We start from the raw sequence: 19869 nt of genomic DNA, 5'->3' as shown, positions 1-19869 counted from the left end.
TCATCTCATTTCCCAGTGTCCACTTTGCCTCCTAGGCTACCCAGCTGACTCTGAGTGTGAGTGGCTGCAGCTCTTCCACTTGAAATAACCTCTGGGGACATATGCTGAGCACATTGACACAGTGTGTCTGGAACACTGTGGGTAAAAGCTGTGACTCTGTATTGTCATTCATGACTTCTCATCTCTGCCGTGAGATCAACAATTAATAAATGGGACCCCCTGAAACTAAGAAGCTTATGTAAGGCAAAAGACACAGTCAACAAGACAAAACGGCAGCCCACAGAATGGGAAAAGATATTCACCAACCACACATCTGACAGAGGGATGATTTAGAAATATACAAAGAACTCAAGAAGCTAGTCACCAGGACACCAAAAAATATACAATTAAAAAGAGGGGTACGGAACTAAATAGAAAATTCTCAAAAGAGGAATCTAAAATGGCTGAAAGACACATAAGAAAGTGCTCAACATCCTTATCCATCAAGGAAATGCAACTCAAAACAACTCTGAAATACCATGTCAGAATGGCTAAACTCAAAAAAACACCAATGATAGTTTGGGTTGGAGAGGATGTGGATAAAAAGGGGAACACTTCTCCACTGCTGGTGGGAGTGAAAACTCATATAGTCACTTTGGAAATCAGTATGGCAGTTCCTCAGGAAAATGGGAATCAGTCTACCTCAATATCCAGCAATTCCACTCTTAGGCATATAACCAAAGGATTTATATTCATACAACAAGGACATATGTTCGACCATGTTCATAGCAGCATTATTTGTAGTAACCAGAACTTGGAAGCCTCTCAACTGCAGAATGGATAAAGAAAATGTGGTACATTTACACAATGGAGTACTACTCAGCGGGAAAAAACAATGGAATCTTGAAATTCGCAGGCAAATGGATAGCACTAGAAGAAACCATCCTGAGTGAGGTAATCCAGTCGCAAAAAGACAAACATGGTACGTACTCACTCAAATATGGATATTAGATATATAGCAAAGGATTACCAGCCTACAATCCATACCACCAGGAAGCAAGGAGGACCCTAAAGGATGCCTTTCTAAATTGTGAAGTTAAACGTCAGCCTGTCTCTGTGGATATTCAGTCTCTTTGTTTTACTAGAAATGGGAATCAAGGCCTCTTGAAAAGTACAAAAAGATCATTCTATATCTATCTGTCCATGTATCACATATTTGTTTTTTGTATTGTAAAAGAATTCACATAACAGTGTCACAATGTAATAGATATGCATTTATATGTATATAAATAATAAATATACATTTTATAAGTGCATTTGCAGAGTCTGAGTTTATGCACAGCTTCCTAATGAATACAACCTTGACCAAGAAGAGTTATCCCCACATATCTGAATTCCTTTCCCTTGTCTGTCCTCAGGCACATGTGTAGATGCACAGATTAAGATACACGGGACTAGGATAATATAAGTTAACTTTATTCAGGGAGAAGTCACTTACATGATAAACCAATAATCCACAAGTTCCAGCCTCGAGGATCAACACCCAGCTGCTTTTTATGACCTGACGGACCACAGACCAAATCCCACATGCTTCCGTATGCACCTGTGACCATGCCCATTTGGGCTTGGTCAGCGCCACAGGTGCAGCTAGTTGGATCTCTCACTACAATTCCCCCTTTAGTCTTGGATATCTCGTGACACACATGGTATCTCTTCACAGCCCAGTTGGAGTACAGTTGGAGTCTCCCAGAAATAACATCCTTGTTCGGAGGCACTGGGTGCTGCCCCTTAGTGTCAGGACTTACAGATTCAGAGAGAACAAGTTAGACATCAGTTACTGTACCCTAGTGCATCCTAGCACTTTATGTGGGAATCAGGGTTCTTTCAACAGCATGGGCATTCATTCAAGCATGGCTGAGCTCAGAATACAGGCATCATTCACAGGAGAAACTTTCCTCACCTCTGGGGTGTGTCTCCAGTATGTGGTCTTCATCTTCAGGCTCAAGGTGATCTTTGGTAGCTGCAGGCAGGGCTGGGGTTGGGGTAGAGGGTGGGGGGTGGGGGTGGCAAACAGCAGCCATAGCCCCTGCTTTGCAGTCTTCAGGTTTCAAGTTCACCAGACAAAGTCGTTTCTGGTAGTGCAACCCAGAAGCCCTAGACTTGATATGACCAACTCAGGCTAGGTGCCCATGCCTAAAAACAGCATGCCTGGGCATATGATCTGCAGTAAGGTAAGTTTAAGTCACACGCTTTATGCCGGGATCTGAAGATATTGTCCCATCAGGACACTTGGCCTTACAGAATGGAAAAAGTGGATCCCGATGGAATCTGGGGTTGCTCATAGAAAAAGGGTGAGGGTTGCTGAGGTCATTTGTTTTGAGATTCTACATTAATGCCAACCCAGTGGCTCATAAAGTTTCTCCCATTATGGCCCTCTGATAATATCACTGTTATGTACACAAGACAGGCAGAGTTGTTACTATTGAACGTTATTGCCAACTCCCAGATTTATATTTCCAAACTTGTAAAGTAAATTAAATTTGGCCTGAAGCTGCCTCTGCCTACAGCACACTATAGCATACTATATCGATGAACCCTGACCTAACTTGCAAATGCAGTCTCATGGTAGAGTCTCAGCCAATCAGAGCAGTCAGATTGTCAGCAGAGGTGGTGAATTGCCAAGGTACAGTCATGAAAGGTGAAGGTTGAGCTGTAGTCATCCTATTTTTCTCTGTGCGTCATCATTTTTTTAAACTTGGGCAGACAGTTACTTGGTGGTCCTCTCTGAACTTCTACTGTTTCAGGCTGCTGTCCAACCCTTGAATCTTTTTGTTGTTAATGTTGTTGTTGTTAAATTTAATCTGGGTGACAAAAAGGGGGGGGGGCAAATGATTCTGAACTCCAAACTAATGTGTCCAAGTGTCTTCTCATCATCTTTACTTGATCTCTAATAAGTCACTCATGCTTAACAAGTCACAAGTGAAATTCTTGGTGAGCCCCATAACAAATCTTCCTTCTGCAGTTGGAGAGATGGCTCAACAGTTAAGCTCACATACTGCACATGAGGCAACTTACAACCACCTGTAAATCCACCTCCAGGGGATTCAGTGCCTCTCGACTCTGCACATGACACACACACACACACACACACACACGCACACACACACACACACACACACACGGGCAGGGGAAGAGAGAGGGGAGAGAGAGAGAGAAAGAGAGAGAGAGAGATGGTCACTGGCAAAACTCCAGCATTCACAAAAACCACAGAGAAACTGCAATGTGAAGCCAAGGAAAGGCTGAGAACAACAGATGCTCATCTGGTCCAGGCTCAGCACCAACTTGAGCAGGAGGAAAGGCACCTTCTCCTCCCCATTGACTCCAGCATTAATGGACCCAGAGAGTAGATGCTCCAGTATTTTGTTACTGTTTTTTTAAGTTCCTTGTGTGTTTCCATTTTCCATTTTTCTAAACTTTGTGATGGTTTTATTTTTTGAAGAAATTTATATTTTTACCTTTTATTTCTTATTTAATTTTATTTGCCCACTTTTTATTGTGTGATCAGGTTTCTTAAATCTCTTGATCTTTTTTCTCCCTCTCTCTAATATTTTAAACCTTTTCCCTGTTGCCTCTCTTTAATTCTTCAATTTAATCCAGCTTTGTTCTTTTTTGCCTTTGCCTTGTCCCCTTCTCTGATTTTATTCAGTTATTATTTCTATCTTTACCAAATCGCTCTGTACTTTAAAGTGTGTTCTATCTTTTGGCAATGTGATGTGATGTTGGCATCAACAAAGTTCATGCTTGAGAATTACACAATCAAGCTACCAAAACAAAAAAAGGAAAGGGAAGAAAGAGAAAAACCCCTCCTAATATTTTAAGTCAGTTTAGACTTTGTATTGTACTACATCCATAGCTATCCTGAGTTACATGTGGCCAGTAAACATCAGCTAGGAGGTGCTTGACGGAGCCTTCATTGTTTTTATCATTTCCCTTTCTGTTGCCAACTCATCCTGGCAAGGACTTCCCCTTTTTCTCTTATAAAATCTAGTTCTGCAGAGCCACCTGCTGCTGTCTTTGCCTGATCCCGAGGCAGCTTCCCCCTCCCCCATTATTCTTCTGGGGTAAATAAGTCTCCTTTATGCTGAGCGTCTGGAGTCGGGTGTGTCCTGTGCCAACTCTGAGGCCCCTTTAATCAGCAACATGGATGAGAAACTAATAAAGGGAACATATTTGGGAAGGGAAAAACAGAAATGTCAGAGAAGAAAAGCCCAGTGAATCAAAGGAAATGTACAATGGGAAACATCACCAATAGATACCATCAAGATGAATATTATCAAGAATGATATAATGAAAAGAAGGTAAGACTAAGGAAATACTATGCTCAAAGGAAAAAGAAAAAAGTAAAGGAAATAATCATTGGACTAATTCTAGGACCCCGCAGTGCAGGAAAGGGAGCTGGGGTGAGCAACCACAGCCAGGGAAACCTAGTTAGTGGATACTGCAGCAGGAATCCCCAGAGATCTAGGGAAATAAATGGCACACAAACATAAGAGGCATTTATAACCCGAGAGACATACATAGAAAACAACCTCTCTACGACAAGCTGTAGTTCAAATGCTAAGCCTACAGAACAAACAAATAGTGTTAAAAGCTACAATATAAAAATGCCAGCTCACAAAGGCAAACTGACAGAATACCATCAGTCTTCTCCGAAAAACAAAGGACAATTCATTTCAAACCCTGAAAGTTTATAACTACCAACCATCTCTATATCCTTCAAATGTATCTTTTAAAGAAACAGAAATTAAAGCCTTCCAGGAAAAACACATCAAAGGTACTTCATGCTCACCAGACCAGCACTGCAGACGATTCCACTTCAAGGAATGCTACACACACAGGAAAAAGAAAGATAGTCTCAATAATGAGAGGAAAAAGAGCAAATTTCATGAGAGTAATAGATGAACAATTAGAAACTAAGAAAACAGTTTTGTACAATTCAATAACCCAGCAATAAATGGTAAGTGAATGAATAAATAAAGATGCAAGAAAAAATATTTGAACTAAGCAGAAAAACTGCCAACAAATTACAGAACTCAGAAAACCCCTCTCAATAACAATCATAGAAGTAAATGATGTTAGCTCATCAAATAAAAGACACAAGATAGCTGGCTGTATTTAAAAACAGGATCCAGCTTTTCAGTGTCTGCAAAATTTGGAACTTACTGGCAAAGCACAGACATACACGTGCTGAAAAGGAAGGGACAGAAATGTAAATACCAAACAAGTAGAAGTTCCTGAAAAATAGAAATAATTATAGTCACATTCGACAAAGTGGGCTTCAAACAAAAATCAATTAGAAAAGATAAAGACACCCTCCATATTAGTTAAGGACTTACCCATAAAGATGTAATTACTACTATAAACACAGGTGCACTGAATGTTGGTGCAGCCAGTTTCACAAAGCAAACACTGCTACATGTAAAGGGGCAGATGGTCCATTAACAATGGATGACTTCTAAAAGCTATCATCAGTATATAGGTCACCTGAGAAAAGGAATCAACAGAGAAATTTCTAAATTACACTGTACCATAGATCAACTCAATTTGACATCTACAGAATATCCTACACAATAGCTGTGTAATACACACTATTCTCAGCAGCCCATATAGTTATCCTTCAAATGGATCACATTTTAAACAAGCCTCACAAATATGAAAATATCAGATTACATAGAATAAAAATCAAAGTCAACAGTAAAAGAAAGGACAGAAACTGTATAAACATATTAAACAGTACACCCTTGAGTAGTCAGGAGGTTATTAAAAAAAAAAAGGAACTTAAAACTTATAGAATCAAATGAAAATGAAAGTGTGATTTATCAGAATCATTGTGATGCAAAAATGCAGTTATTTTTTAAAACTTACCATCATCATCACATGCGCAGGGGTCAGGAGGTACCACAGCATGTGTATAGACATTAGAGAACTACTTTGTAGAGTTTAATGTTTTTAAAAGATATTTTCCCAGGTAATAGGAACACAAACTTATAATCTCTGTAGTCTCCCGTGAAAACCTGTCAATTAAAAACTCTGCAGCCATGGATGAAGCTGCACAAGTGAGCTGGTAAGGGGAGAAATAAGGAGGGTTGATTGACAACCAGAGCTCCTGAGGCAGCTGACGATGTCAATGCACCAGAGTGAGGGAGCTGACACAGCCAATGTGTGAGAACAACACATAATGACATAGATGCATGAGGAATATTCGCCTCAAACCAGCAAAGCTAGTTCTGTTCTAAGCTTAACTGATCTTTGAACTTCAACCTCTTACATTGCTAGCAGACATTCCAAATGAGTGACTGAACTTTATTCAAGTCTGGTGTTTAAGAGTTGTGTGGTCATTAGGCCGAGCTTGAGCTTGTGGAGAGGGAGGAAGGATTGTAGGAGCCAGAGCACTCTGTGGCACCGCAGGAAATCCCACAGAATCCAGAAACCAATTACTAGGCTCGCGGGATCTCCCAGAGTCTGGACCAACCACCAGGGAGCATGCATGGGGACAACCTAAGCCCTCGGCATATGTATATCAGCCGTATAAATTGGTCTGTTTGTGGGTCTCCTGGCAGTGGGCTGTTATTGGTGCTTTGCATGGCTCTTGGGAGCCTATTCCTTTTTCTGGGTCACCTTGTTCATCCTGAATACAGGAGGATGTGCCTGACCTTACTGCAGCTTGATGTGCCACTTTGCAGATGCCCATGTGGGACCTGTCCCTTTCTGAGCATTTATGGAGGGGTGCATTGAAGGTGAGAGGTAAGGGGACAGAATGGGAGGAGAGGAGGGAGGGGAGATTGCAGTCAGGATGTAAAGTAATAAATAAATTAAATTAAAAGAGAGTTGTGTGGACATGGGACTTATCACAGTGCCTCTCACGGTCCCCATCTCTAAGGTCTTACGCCGACTGATTTCCTGTATTATCTCATTCACTGTGAGACAACCTTTTCCCAAATGGTGTGTTAACTTTCTGAAAAATGCGTAATTTTGTGGCAGTAGTAGAGTCTGATGTTCCCAAATGATTGTGAATTGGCCCCTCTTCAACAATTCTGTTATCCGCTGGACTGAGAAATGGTGAATCTCAAGTTTCCCATTTTCAGTGATGGGGAGAGAGAAAGGGCTGTGTGAGTGACCACTAAGTCATTGAGTGTGCAGAGGAAGTACCTGGAGTGCTTATGGCAGCCCAAGGAGCCCATTTGTTTAATTGTGAGGTGGGATGTGGGCGTACGTTTGGTCACATAGTTTTGTTCATTCCTCCTGTTGTGGAAGCTCAGTTATTTTTTATGGTATCTTCAATCCAGGGCATGTGGTGGAAAATGCTAGCATAGATGCCAACGTCAGCTCTCAGAACACAGCCGTCTGCATAAGACAGGATTCCGTAAAGCACACCATTGCAGACCGCTGGGGCAGCCGACACTTCCTACCAGGAAAGAGAAAACCAGGTCATCCTTCTGGCAGAAGACAATAAACTGAAAGAGAAAAACGAGGCATTGAGAATACATTACCTTACAGGGTAACCTTCGTCCCGGCACGATGCCCACACAGATCATGTTTTCTTTGATGTTATAGGCTTTATAGCCATTTTGACACTCAGTCTTGGAGATTACAGAGATGTTCACTGTCTGCAGTGAGTCGGGGTCCTTGGCTAGAGGAAAGAGAGAAATCATACTTGGCATGAGTTCTCCTAAGTGCTAAAGCTTCCTCTTGCTTTCCTCTATTATCAACCCTTGCTCTGTTATCAGGAAAAGAGTTCAAACTCTGAGAAATTAAAACCAATAAGTTTAGACACTAGGCATACAGGAGATTATCAAATTAAAAGCTTGTCATAGTGCAAATGTCCCTCTCCTTAGAAGGGTGGTTTGCATATGTGAGACACTCCTGCAACAAAGTGAACCAAATTGCGTTAGCTTTTGTCTGGAAATTTAAGCATTTGGAGAGTGTCTTTTGTTATAAAAGCGTTAGAGATTGAAGGAATTTAGAAATACAGAGTCTAATTTCTTATTTGTCAGGTGGTAAACATAATTATCTGGTAATAAAATAATATAATAATAATAAATAAAAATATTACCTAAGACTGGGTGTTGGTGGCGCACGCCTTTAATCCCAGCACTCGGGAGGCAGAGGCAGGCAGATCTCTGTAAATTCGAGGCCAGCCTGGTCTACAGAGCAAGTTCCAGGACAGCCTCCAAAACAATACAGAGAAACGCTGTCTCGAAAAACCAAAAAAAAAAAAAAGAAAGAAAGAAAGAAAGAAAATTACCCAAGACACTAGTAAAAGGAAAGGAAAACCAACCAGACTAAATGGTATAGTAGGATTTAGCACCATGTATTCTAGTTTCTAATTCAAGCTGTTTCTTTTACACCAAAGTCTCACAAGCATTGCCTATCATGCATACCCATCAGAAGGGGTTTCTAGTTCAGAAGGTGGTGGCACACACCTTTAATCCCAGTACTCAGGAGGCAGAATCAGGTGGATCTTTGTGAGTTCGAGGCCAGCCTAGTCTACAGAGTGAGTTTCTGGACAGACTCTAATGCTACACAGAGAAACCCTGTCTTGAAAAAAAATCAAGAAAAAGAAAAAGAAAAAGAAAGGTTTTCTAAGGTGAAGAGAGGATAGGGGAAGAGAGGCAGATGGGGAGCTGGGGGATGACTGGGAAGAGAGGGGGAAACTTCAGTTAGGATGCTAAATAAATAAATAAATGATAACACAAACCAAAACAGAGCAACCTCCCCCAAACCAAAAAAAAAAAGAAAAAACAAGCAAAAATCCAAAACAACAAAAAAGAACCTATTTCTAATCTGGTATAGGATGAGAATAATGAGAGTGTAATATCATCTATCTATAGGTGCCCTGCTTAATAATTCCTGGGCAAAAGTTCTATATTTTGAGATTTTACTTTTCTTAATTTAAGATGTGTGTTTACTGCTAAATATCTATTTGAAAATGACTCAAAATTTCAAATTAAACATTGAGCTCCTTTGCTTTTCTTTCTAGTATAACAAAACTTTCTTAGTTCCATGTTTCTTTTGGGGGTTATTTAGGAAGTGTTTACTTCAGGAGTTTGACCAAAATAAGGTACATTTTCTTTTGTGGGGAAGTAATTTTTTTCTTTTTTTATACCTAGTAAGAGTAACTCTTGGTTGTCATTTTATGTTGCTGATATGCTGGGATTCAAAATTTATTGTTCTAGGAATTTATGTGTTCTGAAGTACACACTATATTATTATTTATTATGGTTACTCTACTGCACAATCAAATGCCAGGCTGTGCATCTAGTGGTCAGCTTCTTATTCTCCTTCTCTCTAGTCTTCAGGTATTTATTTTTCAAGCCTACTTATTAATTCTCTACCTGACTTGCCACAATATTATGGATTTATCTTACATTTGATATTTATGCATTTAAGATTTCAAGGATTTAAGATCATTCATTTGAGCTCATTCATTGCTTGAAATGGTATGAAAACTTTTGATAGAGTGTTGTATTTCGTTTTAGAGGGGAGAAGATTGCAGCTCCATGACAAAAGGAAGTTCTGTCACAGATCATGTTAGACATGTAAATATATTCTCATTAAAACAACTTCTTTTATATTTATAAGTAAATATTAATTTGTAAGAGAGAAAGGCATATCTTAGAAAAGGCTTTAAAGTCTTCCAATGAGAAAAAGGAATGCAGAAGCTTGAAGAAAACCCTTTGAAAGCAGAATGGAAGCTCAGAGGATAGTCCAGCTGTGAGAGAATACCAGCAAAGTCTGAAGCCATCACTTAGTGCCTGGAACTCACTGGTGTCACATAGATTGTAGGCCCAGGTGGAGACAGAACATACGGTATTCACAGGGATGACATGTTGCGGCAGTTCAACCATTTTTACATAGTTACTGGGTTTAATTATTCTCTTCAGTTTGATTAACATGAGGTCATACGAAATAGAGGAGATTGAGAAGTATGGATGATGAATCATTTTCTCATATTCGGTTACTTCCACATTCTCTTCAGTGAAGTCTGATGGGTTCGTGATCCCAAGAAAAACCTGAAGCTTCCTAGAATGGTAGGGATGTTCACAAAAGTATGTTATCAGTGTTTCTGCAATCATATGGACCAATGAACATTCCCGGGAGTTCTCCTATGTCCCTTTCACTGAGAGCCGTATGCAGGTGGCTGGGTCTATGTCTAACCTGAGATCTCATACAGCAAAATGGTCTGAAGTTCTTATTACTCACGGCAAATTGCAGTGTGCAGCCGTGAGAACCCAAAGAGGATGGATCAGGACTCCAGTGCAGGGCAAGTATTCAGACCTCAGGTAGACCAAGTAGGGGGGAGTGGCACCAGCTATGTGGTCTGGATTATAGGCAAAGGCCCCTGGAAAGAGAAGGATAGGATATTTTTGTTAATCTCTAAGGAAGCCCCTGAAAAAAAAAGTTCAAAACAATAACAGAGCAAAAACCAAGTTACTGCACCTTCCTCCTCAAGTACATTTAAATGGGGAATCAAATTTTTAAGTGACTTATTTTGTTCAGAAGAAAATGACAAGGGATAGAAACACCTACCTTAAAAGTTAAATATTGTTTATCATATTAGTTGTAAATAAATACTCCTTAATTTGAAATGTGAGTTCTCTTAGGCCTCTTAAGAAAGCTCAGTGGGTAGAACACTTGCTGAGGAAGCCTGGCAGCCTGGGGTTTGGGTCCCCTAGAATGTACACACAATGATGCAAGGAGAGCACCCTCCCCACAAAGTAGTCTACTGTCCTTTCACTGTCCTCAGCTCATGGGCCCCCTAGTCATTTAAAAAATTATTTTGCTTAAATAACTTTCCTTTTCATTCATCTTACATACTAAACACAGTTTCTGCTCCCTCCTCTCCTCCCGGCTGTTCGTCTCCCCTCACCCCTACCTTCCCTCACCCATGACACCCTACCCCTCTCTGCTTCCCATCTACCTCCCCTTCCCTCCACTCTCCCATTTCCACTCAGAGAGAGGCAGGCCTCCCACGGGCTTGAGCAAAGCATGGTACATCAAAGTTGAGGCAGGAAGAAGCCCCTCCCTCGTGTCAAGGCTGGGCATGGGGAACAGGCTCCCAAAAGTCAGCTAACTCCAGTGTGACAGTTCCTGGTCTCACTGCTAGAAGCACTACCAAGAGACCAAACTACACAGCTGTCATACACATGCAGAGGGACTGAGCTGGTCCCATGGAGGCTTCCCAACTGCTGGTCCAGAGTGCATGAGCTTTTAAGGGCACAGGTCAGCGCCCCTGTGGGTTCCCCCATCACGAACCCAGTGGCTTGTACAATCCCACCTCCCTTTTTTCAGCAAAGTTCCTGGAGCTCAGTCCAGTACTTGAGTGCTTGACTGCGGGAACCTGCGTCTGCTTCCGCCAGTTTCAGCTAGAGTATCTTTATGACAGAGCAATTGCCAGTCTGATTACAGTAGATGGCTAGTTCAGGGATCCTCTCCACTATTGCTAGGAGTCTTAAATCGGGTCATCCTTGTGGATTCCTCGGGGTTTCCCCATAACCCCATAACTGTTCCCCTATCAAGGGCATGTCTTTCATCACTCTCCTCTTCTGTTCCACCTCCTATCAGGACTCCAGCACCCGGCCCACCCAACCTGCTCCCTCAAGTTCCCATCCTTCTATTCCCCCTCCTATACCCCAAGTTCACAACCCCTAATGTAGAATGGATCTCATGTAGATGTGTCAATGTCTATGTCTCCCCCAAACTACATAAGCAATCAACTTGCAGTGCAGGAGGCAGGTGTTGTCACAGGAAGTGACGAAACTGGGTAGGGACAGTAGCAGTGCTGAGACAGAGAGAGAATCACTAAGTCTGAAATAGATGCCTCCAGAATTTTTCTGTCTCCCATGCCTTCCCCAAGGAGTCCTCTCTGGGAAATAGAGACAGATGTGCAGGTACTCACCAAGCAGGGTTGAAAGAATGTAGAAGATAAGCTTCATCATGGTGTTGAAAGCCTCCTTATGAGATGGTGTTTAGCTAAGTGTCTCTGTAAAGAATAAAGAAGAGAGGAGATGAAATACAAGTGATAAACCAAGAGAGAGATCTAGGTGAGAAAAAAAATCGATGAGTTATTTCCGTGGCAGGGTTGGTATTCCCGTCAGAGTACAGAGTGGTGTCAGAGGGAAGGAACAAGTTACTCTGAGCGTGGTCTCTCACGCCGTCTGGGTCTGATTTTTGTCCTCCTTTGAAGAAGTTACTTAAAGAGAGATGGTCACAATGTCTCCATAAGACCCTGCTCTTTGACTTGTGCAGGTAGGCTGCTCTCTGAGCTGTGTGCAGGACACAGATCCCTCCTGTCTTTATGATGCCATGCCATTTGTGTGACATTGGTGTGTTAATCTGTACTCTGGTACTGAAAGCCTCTGCAGGACACTCAGTGTCTCTTTGTTGTACTTGAGCAATCATGGTATTCTTAATTTGAATAGTTTTAAACAACCAGTCATCATTTTAAACCACATAGTCCTCACCAGAACTGGAAATTGTTTTTTTTTTGTTTTGTTTTTTGTTTGTTGTTGTTGTTGGAGATACATGCTTTCAAAGTTTCCATTTCTACCTTCAAAGAGCTCCCAAGCTGGAAGAAGTGATAGGTAGTGGAGCAAATGGGTACTAAGAAACGTATTCAAAGCTAGAAGAAACTGGTGTATGGTATAGGCTAGGTAATAATATTTGTAAAACATCCGTATCCAAATAAATGCGAGGAAATACTAAAATTAAACAATAAGCAAGATGAAAGTGGGTCTAAGATCTGAGAAGGTGGCGATTTTGATGAATGTTTTGGTTTCCATCAATTGACAAGATAAATACCATAGTCTGGGTGGCTGGAGGGGGAAAGTGATCATTCATATCGCTGAGCTGCAAATCCCGTGCAATAGTGGCAAAATATTATGGGAGTAATCAGCCACTTTTTAAATGTGATCTGAGGCTCACTCCATGAGATGGAACCCCTGCCTGACACTGCTAACGTGGTTTAAAATCCGAGCCTAAATAAGTTCTGAACCTTAAGAGAAAAAGCCACCACTATTATTCTGCTAAAGGGATATAGTAATAAAGTTACTTCCAGTGACATATTGCTACACACGTAGATCAGTGTATCACTTAACCCTCCTCAGAGAAGCTTACTATTGTAGTAGATAGTTACTAAGACAGAAACCATAAATGTCAAGAGAGTGAGAAACCTCAGAGCACTCAGTCCTGTATGGGAAGTCTCTATCAAAACGCTCTCCTCAAGGTTCAGGGAATTATATGAAAGAGGTTGCGGGAAAGTTATAGGAGTAAGAGGTGGTAAGATGACTCCTAAAGAGCAGCGTCTTCCAGACACACCAGAGCCAATACAATGTAAACTCGCAGAGACTGACAACATGCATAAAATTTATACAGATTCAAACCAGACAAAAATACCAGCAATCAGAAACATAAAGTCCCACCCCTAACCAATAAATTTGATGCCTTCTGGGAAAAGAAAAATCTCTTTTGTTCCAATGGAATGCCAAAAGTTTATTAACTACACTTCAGAGCAAGTCCCACGCCAGGAGTAATTGTCAAGCACAAACTCACAAAACGAACCATATGATTTTTTTCTGGGTGTTTTTTCATTAATATTTGGTCTTCCTCCCTCCCTCCCTCTCTCCTTTCTTTCTTTCTTTCCTTCTTTCTTTCATCCTTTCTCTTTGCTTCCTTCCTTCATCTTTCATTTCTTTCTTCTTTTCTGTCTTATCTTAATGGGTTTTGGCGTTGGACAGAGAGAGAGAGAGAGAGAGAGAGAGAGAGAGAGAGAGAGAGAGAGAGAGAGAGAGAGAGAGAGAGAATCAGGGAGGAGAAGAAAGAATATGATCAACATATGTAACATGTGTGAAACATTTTTAAGTAAGACAACAACATTTGAGAGAATACAGCTCTGAGGCTGGAGAGAAAGCTCAGCAGTTGCGATTGCTTACTGCTCTTGTAGGAAACTTGAGTTCATTTCCCAGGACACATGTCATATAGTTCCCAGTCACTGCGGTCCCAAGGACCCGACTTCTGCTCTCTGCATTCATATACATATTTACACAGACACACATGTATACACACAATTAAATATAAAAAGTCTTCAAGAAAGAATATTATCTCTAACAGATTCTTCTCCTTCCTCTGTAATCTCATTTAACTCTGGTTACATAGAGACAAAATAAGGCAATGCTGAAGTGCAGGGAGTTTAAAAGTTCACTCAGAAGCTAAATATCACACTACCATATGTGCAACCAATCATTGTTTTGGTTTTCTTCTGTGAATTGAAAATATTTATACAATGAGAGCCTCAGATGATCATCCACAATTGCTAAACCTCGGAAGCAACCAAGATGTCTATCAATAGGTAAATGGATAAAGTGTGGTACATTCATATGCGTAAATTCATAATACTTGGTTCAATGACTTTAGAAACAGAACTAGCAAACCCCAAAAGTCATAGAGGGAATGTATATCTGTAAGTGTGAAAACATAATTCTGAAAAGAATATATTCTGTATGATCCCTTTAGATGATGATCTGGAAAGAGACTGGAGGGAGAGTTGTGTGAACAGGAATAATACAAGGAATTTTTAGGACAGTGAATTTCTTTTTGTATGACATTGGAATGATATATACACAACTAAACACTTGTCAAAGTCTTCGGATCTACACAATACAAAGTGAGGCCTAGCTAGAGGACATCCGTTGTCCTATTCTGATCTTCAGATGCATGCACATACATGCATACACCCCCCCACACACACAATACACACACACACACAAACACACACATATATGTACATACATACATATATACATTTTCACAAACACATGCACAGATATACATAGACACACATGTGGTGATATTTTGTTTGTGCTCTCACAAATAAAGTTCATTTGAAGGTTAGAGTGTGGAGATAGGCACTAGTTAGCCATAGAGGCTAGGCAGTGGTGGCACATACCTTTGATCCCAGCACTGGGAACTTATGCCTTTGATCCAAGTACTTGGGAGGCACACACCTTCAATCCCAGCACTATGGAGGTGGAGACAGGAGTGATATGACTGGGCAGAGAGAAGAATATAAGGTGGGAGGAGACAGGAGCTCAGCCCTTTTTGGTCTGAGGATTTCTTAGAGGTAAGAACGTTATGGCTGACTGTTCTACTTCTCTGATCTTTCAGCTTTCACCCCCTAATATCTGACTCTGGGTTTTGTTATTATTATTATTTCCAGTTAGATTCATGCTACACACACACACACACACACACACACACACACACACACACACACACACACTATCCTGCAAAGATGTGAGTCCCTGAAACAATATGATCTGTTTGTGAAACTATCATCAATTATAGAAAGGGGATTGCTAAGGAATAACTGGAGATGTAACTAGGAATAAGGCAGAGAAGGCTTTCTTGTACAAGTCTTTAGAATATGCTTTAAGAGTTGTATCAGCTGAGATTGGCAATTAATAAAGGGGACCTCCAGTAATGCAGAAGCTTCTGTAAGGCAAAGAATGGGAAAAGATCTTCACCAACCTCACATTTGACAGAGGGCTGATCTCCAAAATATACAAAGAACTCAAGAAGCTAGTCACTAAAACATCAAATAATACAATTAAAAATGGGGGTACAGATCTAAATAGAGAATTCTCAACAGAGGAATCTCAAATGCCTGGAAGGCATTTAAGGAATTGTTCAACATCCTTAGCCATCAAGGAAACACAAATCAAAACAACTCTGAGATACCCTGTCAGAATGGCTAAAATCAAAAACAGCTTATGCTGGAGAGGATGTGGGAAAAGGGGAACTCCTCCATTGCTGGTGGGAGTGCAAACTTGTACAGCCACTTTGGAAATCAGGAAAATGGAAATCTATCTACCTCAAGATCCAGAAATTTCACTCTTGGGCATATACCCAAAGGTTGGACACTTATACTGCAAAGATATCTGTTCAATTATGTTCATAGCAACATTATTTGTAAAAGCCAGAACCTGGAAGCAACCTATATGCCCCTCAACCGAAGAATGGATAAAGAAAATGTGGTGCATATACCCAATGGAGTACTACTCAGTGGAAAAAAATGACATCTTGAAATTACAGGCAAATGTGTGGAACTAGAAGAAACCATCCTGTGTGAGGTAACCCAGACACAGAAAGACAAACATGGTATGTACTCACTCATATATGGATATTAGATAGAGCAAAGGATAACCAGCCTATAATCCACAACCCCAGAGAATCTAGGAAACATGGAGGACCCTTAAGAGAGATTCACAGACCCCTGAGAAGAGGAAAGGGACAAGATCTGAGTAAGTTGGGAGCATGGGGAAGAGGGAGGGAGGGAGGAGAGACAGAAGGAGAGAAAGGGAAGGGGAGGAGAGCTTGAGAGACCAGGAATGTAGAGTTGGGAGAAGGACAGAGAAGGAGATGAAGGAAAGAGACACCTTGAAGATAGAGTCATTATGGAGTTAAAGAGAAATTTGGCACTAGAGAATTTCCCAGGAATCCACAAGGGTGACTCCAGCTAAGAATCTAAGCAATAGTGGAGAAGGTACCTTAAATGCCTTTATCCTATAGTGAGATTGATGACTACCTTAAATGCTATGTAGAGCCTTCATCCAGTAGCTGATGGAAGCACAATCAGAGATGCACAGCCGAGCCCTGAGCCGAACTCTGGAGGAGTCCAGCTGTGGAGAGGGAGGAGTGATGAGCAAAGGGGTCAAGACCATGTTGGGGAAACCCACAGAAACATCTGACCTGAACAAGTGGGAACTCAGGGGCTCCAGACTGACAGCTTCAGAAGTTGCATAAGACAGAACTAGGCCCTCTGAATGTGGGTGTCAGTTGGGGGGCTTGGGCAGTCTATGGGGCTGCTAGCAGTGGAACCAGTATTTATCCCTAGTGCATAAACTGGCTTTTTGGAGTCCATTTCCTATGGAGGGATACCTTGCTCAGCCAAGATACAGTAGGGAGGGCTTTAGTCCTGCCCCAAATGATGTGACAGACCTTGATGATCCCCCCATGGAAGGCCTCCCCTTCTCTGAGGAGTAGATGGAGGGTGGGCTGTGGAGACAGTGGATGAGTGGGAGAGGGAGATTACTGGAATTGGTATGTAAAACAAGATTGTTTATAATTTAAATAAAAAAGAGTTGCATCAGTATTCATCATCTAGGAGGAGAGGAGCCAAGACTTAACAAAAATATATTGGACTATTGTAGCATATAGATTCTAAGTTCTATGTCTCTCCTCTCTGTGGTCCTCTTACCTTGAGCATGGAGCAGTGTTCTTGACTGGCTTTTAACAGAATAGCCTAGAAGTGATTGTGTACAGCCACATTATGATGGTAATGCCTAAGGAGAGAGATTATTATATATTCTGTGTGGAGTATGTCCACAGGGCAGTGTTAATGTGTGAGGACGAACTGTATGCTCTCTAAGTTCTGCTAACACCCACAGGAGAGTCTCCATGCTTGCTTGATGAAGTCCAATGTTGTGAAACCTAGAGTCGAAGAAACTATGAGGAAATCCAGCTGTTGCCAGCCTCTCTAATCAGTTCAGTGTAAGAACTTGTAGCAGGGGCCCTGTGAAGAGTAAGCACAGGAGATTAGTTTTCCAGGAAGCTTGATTACATGATGGGTGATTGCTTTCTTTGAATCTTAGAGGAGATTGCCTCACTCATTGCTACCTGAACTGTAAAATTAGGGAAACATCTAACACAAATACATACCATGTGTTGATACTTTGTTAGATTTTTGTTGCTTAGTAGGAAGAGAGATGAAGGCTTTGATCTCCTAGGTCACAGTACAAAGGGGAGACGCATGTTAAGACTTGCCACCATATTTAGTATCACCATTTGGGAGAGGGGTAGACTGAGGCAGAGACTCAAGAATTAGTGACTCTGAGAGGAAGGGCTATACACTCCACAGGGAGATTTTATGCTTGGAAGTGTGGGAAGCAGCAAGAAAAATGGAGAGAAATCTCTGCGAAGATGAGCCAGAGCATAGAAGAATTTTAAGAAGAATGACAGAGAAGGACTAATAGAGAGGAGGATCCCACAAAACAACAACAACAGCAAAAACAAATTCAGAAGTTCTGTCACAAGAAAGCAGACCTAGGAAGCAGGTGTTTGGTGTCCATATTTGAACTGAGTGAGGTTTGTCTTGTTTGAGTAATGGCAGAAGAAACTAAGGGGGTGAGAATGAGAATTGAAAGTTATTTTAATAGCTCTTTTTGAAATTTTAAAGATTATTTATGTTTTGATATTTTGATATAATACATTTCTTCCTTTCCCTTTTCTCTCTCCAAGCCCTCCCCTCCCATACACCTTCACTTTCACATTTATGACCTTTTTAAAAACTAATTGTTGCTATCTATCTATCTATCTATCTATCTATCTCTGAATACACAGCTCCAACCTCAGTTTGCATATTACTTGTATGTATATTTTCAGTACAGAAAACCATATCCAAACAAAATGTGTAGCTGTGGAGTCCAGTCCCAAGGAATAATTCTACAATACTATTCCCATACCTAAGACTCAGAAAGTGCACAAAACTTAAACCCAAATGGATCAAAGACCTCAACATAAATCCAGCCACACTAAACCTCTTAGAAGAGAAAGTGGGAGGTATGCTTGAATGAATTGGTGCAGGAGACCTCTTCCTGAACATGACTCTAGTAGCACAGACACTAAGATTGACAATTAATAAATGGGACCTCCTGAAACTCAGAAGCTTCTATAAAGCCTAGGACACAGGCAACAAGACAAAAAGGCAGCCCACAGAATGGGAAAAGATATTCATCAACGCCACATCTGACAGAGGACTGATCTTCAAAATTTACAAAGAATTCAAGAAAAAAGTCTCCAAAACACCAAAGGATCCAATTAAAAAGTGGGGTACAGAACTAAATAGAGAATTCTCAATAGAGGAGTCTAAAATGGCTGAGAGACACTAAAGAAAGTGCTCAACATCCCTAGCCACCCGGGAAATGCAAATCAAAACAACTCTGAGATACCATCTTACTCCTGTCAGAATGGCTAAAATCAAGACCACTAAGGACAATTTATGCTGGAGAGGTTGGGGTGAAAGGGGAACACTCCTCCACTGCTGGTGGGAGTGCCAACTCATACAACCACTTTGGAAATCAGGAGGGAGATTCCTCAGGAAAATGGGAATCAGTCTACCACAAGACCCAGCAATTCCACTTTTAGGCATATACCCTTCATACAATAAGGTCATCTGTTCCACTATATTCATAGCAGCATTATTTGTAATAGCCAGATCCTGGAAGCAACTGAGATGCCTCTCAACTGAAGAGTGGATAGAGAAAATATGGTACATTTACATGATGAAAGTACTACTCAGCGTAAAAAAATAGTGGAATCTTGAATTTTCACAGCTGAAGATAATTTAATTGTGTATGCACCACATTTTCACTATATGATACTATTATCATTGTAAGACATTTATTTTTAACTGACTTGATTTTGTTCGTGTGTGTGTGTGAGAGAGAGAGACAGACAGAGAGAGAGAGAGAGAGAGAGAGAGAGAGAGAGAGAGAGAGAGAGAGAGAGAGATGCCTCACTTAAGAAGGAGTTTCTTGACCAAGGTTGAAAGCTGTGTGCAAATCTATTGGCATGACATATTTAGAACGCAAACTGACAACAGTAAGTTCCTCTAGTACCTGTCACTTTATAGTCACACATGTTTTCCTTTAGCATATCCAGAATCTACTAAAAAAAAACCTTGTGACTGATCATTTTTGTGTAAATAAACAAATAGTTTGTTAATTCATTTCTCATTACTCTAAAAGTTTACATTATACATAAAAGCAAGAGATG

At 40.9% G+C, this 19869-nt stretch overlaps 1 protein-coding gene across 1 annotated transcript; it reads right to left on the bottom strand.

Moving 5' to 3' along the window:
* Positions 1–7197: 7197 nt before the first annotated feature.
* Positions 7198–12392, bottom strand: LOC101837193 (putative inactive serine protease 58). Its single transcript, XM_005083091.3, has 6 exons — positions 12174–12392; positions 11939–12022; positions 10243–10381; positions 9806–10062; positions 7530–7669; positions 7198–7444 (listed from the first exon to the last, which is right to left on the bottom strand). The coding sequence occupies exons 2-6, from the start codon at positions 11976–11978 to the stop codon at positions 7295–7297; spliced, it is 726 nt and encodes a 241-aa protein (XP_005083148.2). The 5' UTR covers positions 11979–12022; positions 12174–12392; the 3' UTR covers positions 7198–7294.
* Positions 12393–19869: the final 7477 nt, after the last annotated feature.

The sequence above is a fragment of the Mesocricetus auratus genome, unplaced genomic scaffold, assembly GCF_017639785.1.
Source record: "Mesocricetus auratus isolate SY011 unplaced genomic scaffold, BCM_Maur_2.0 Super-Scaffold_100694, whole genome shotgun sequence".
In the NCBI taxonomy this organism is placed as follows: Eukaryota; Metazoa; Chordata; class Mammalia; order Rodentia; family Cricetidae; genus Mesocricetus; species Mesocricetus auratus.
Note: the sequence above shows the minus strand (reverse complement) of the source record. Positions and strands in the feature narration are given on the sequence as shown.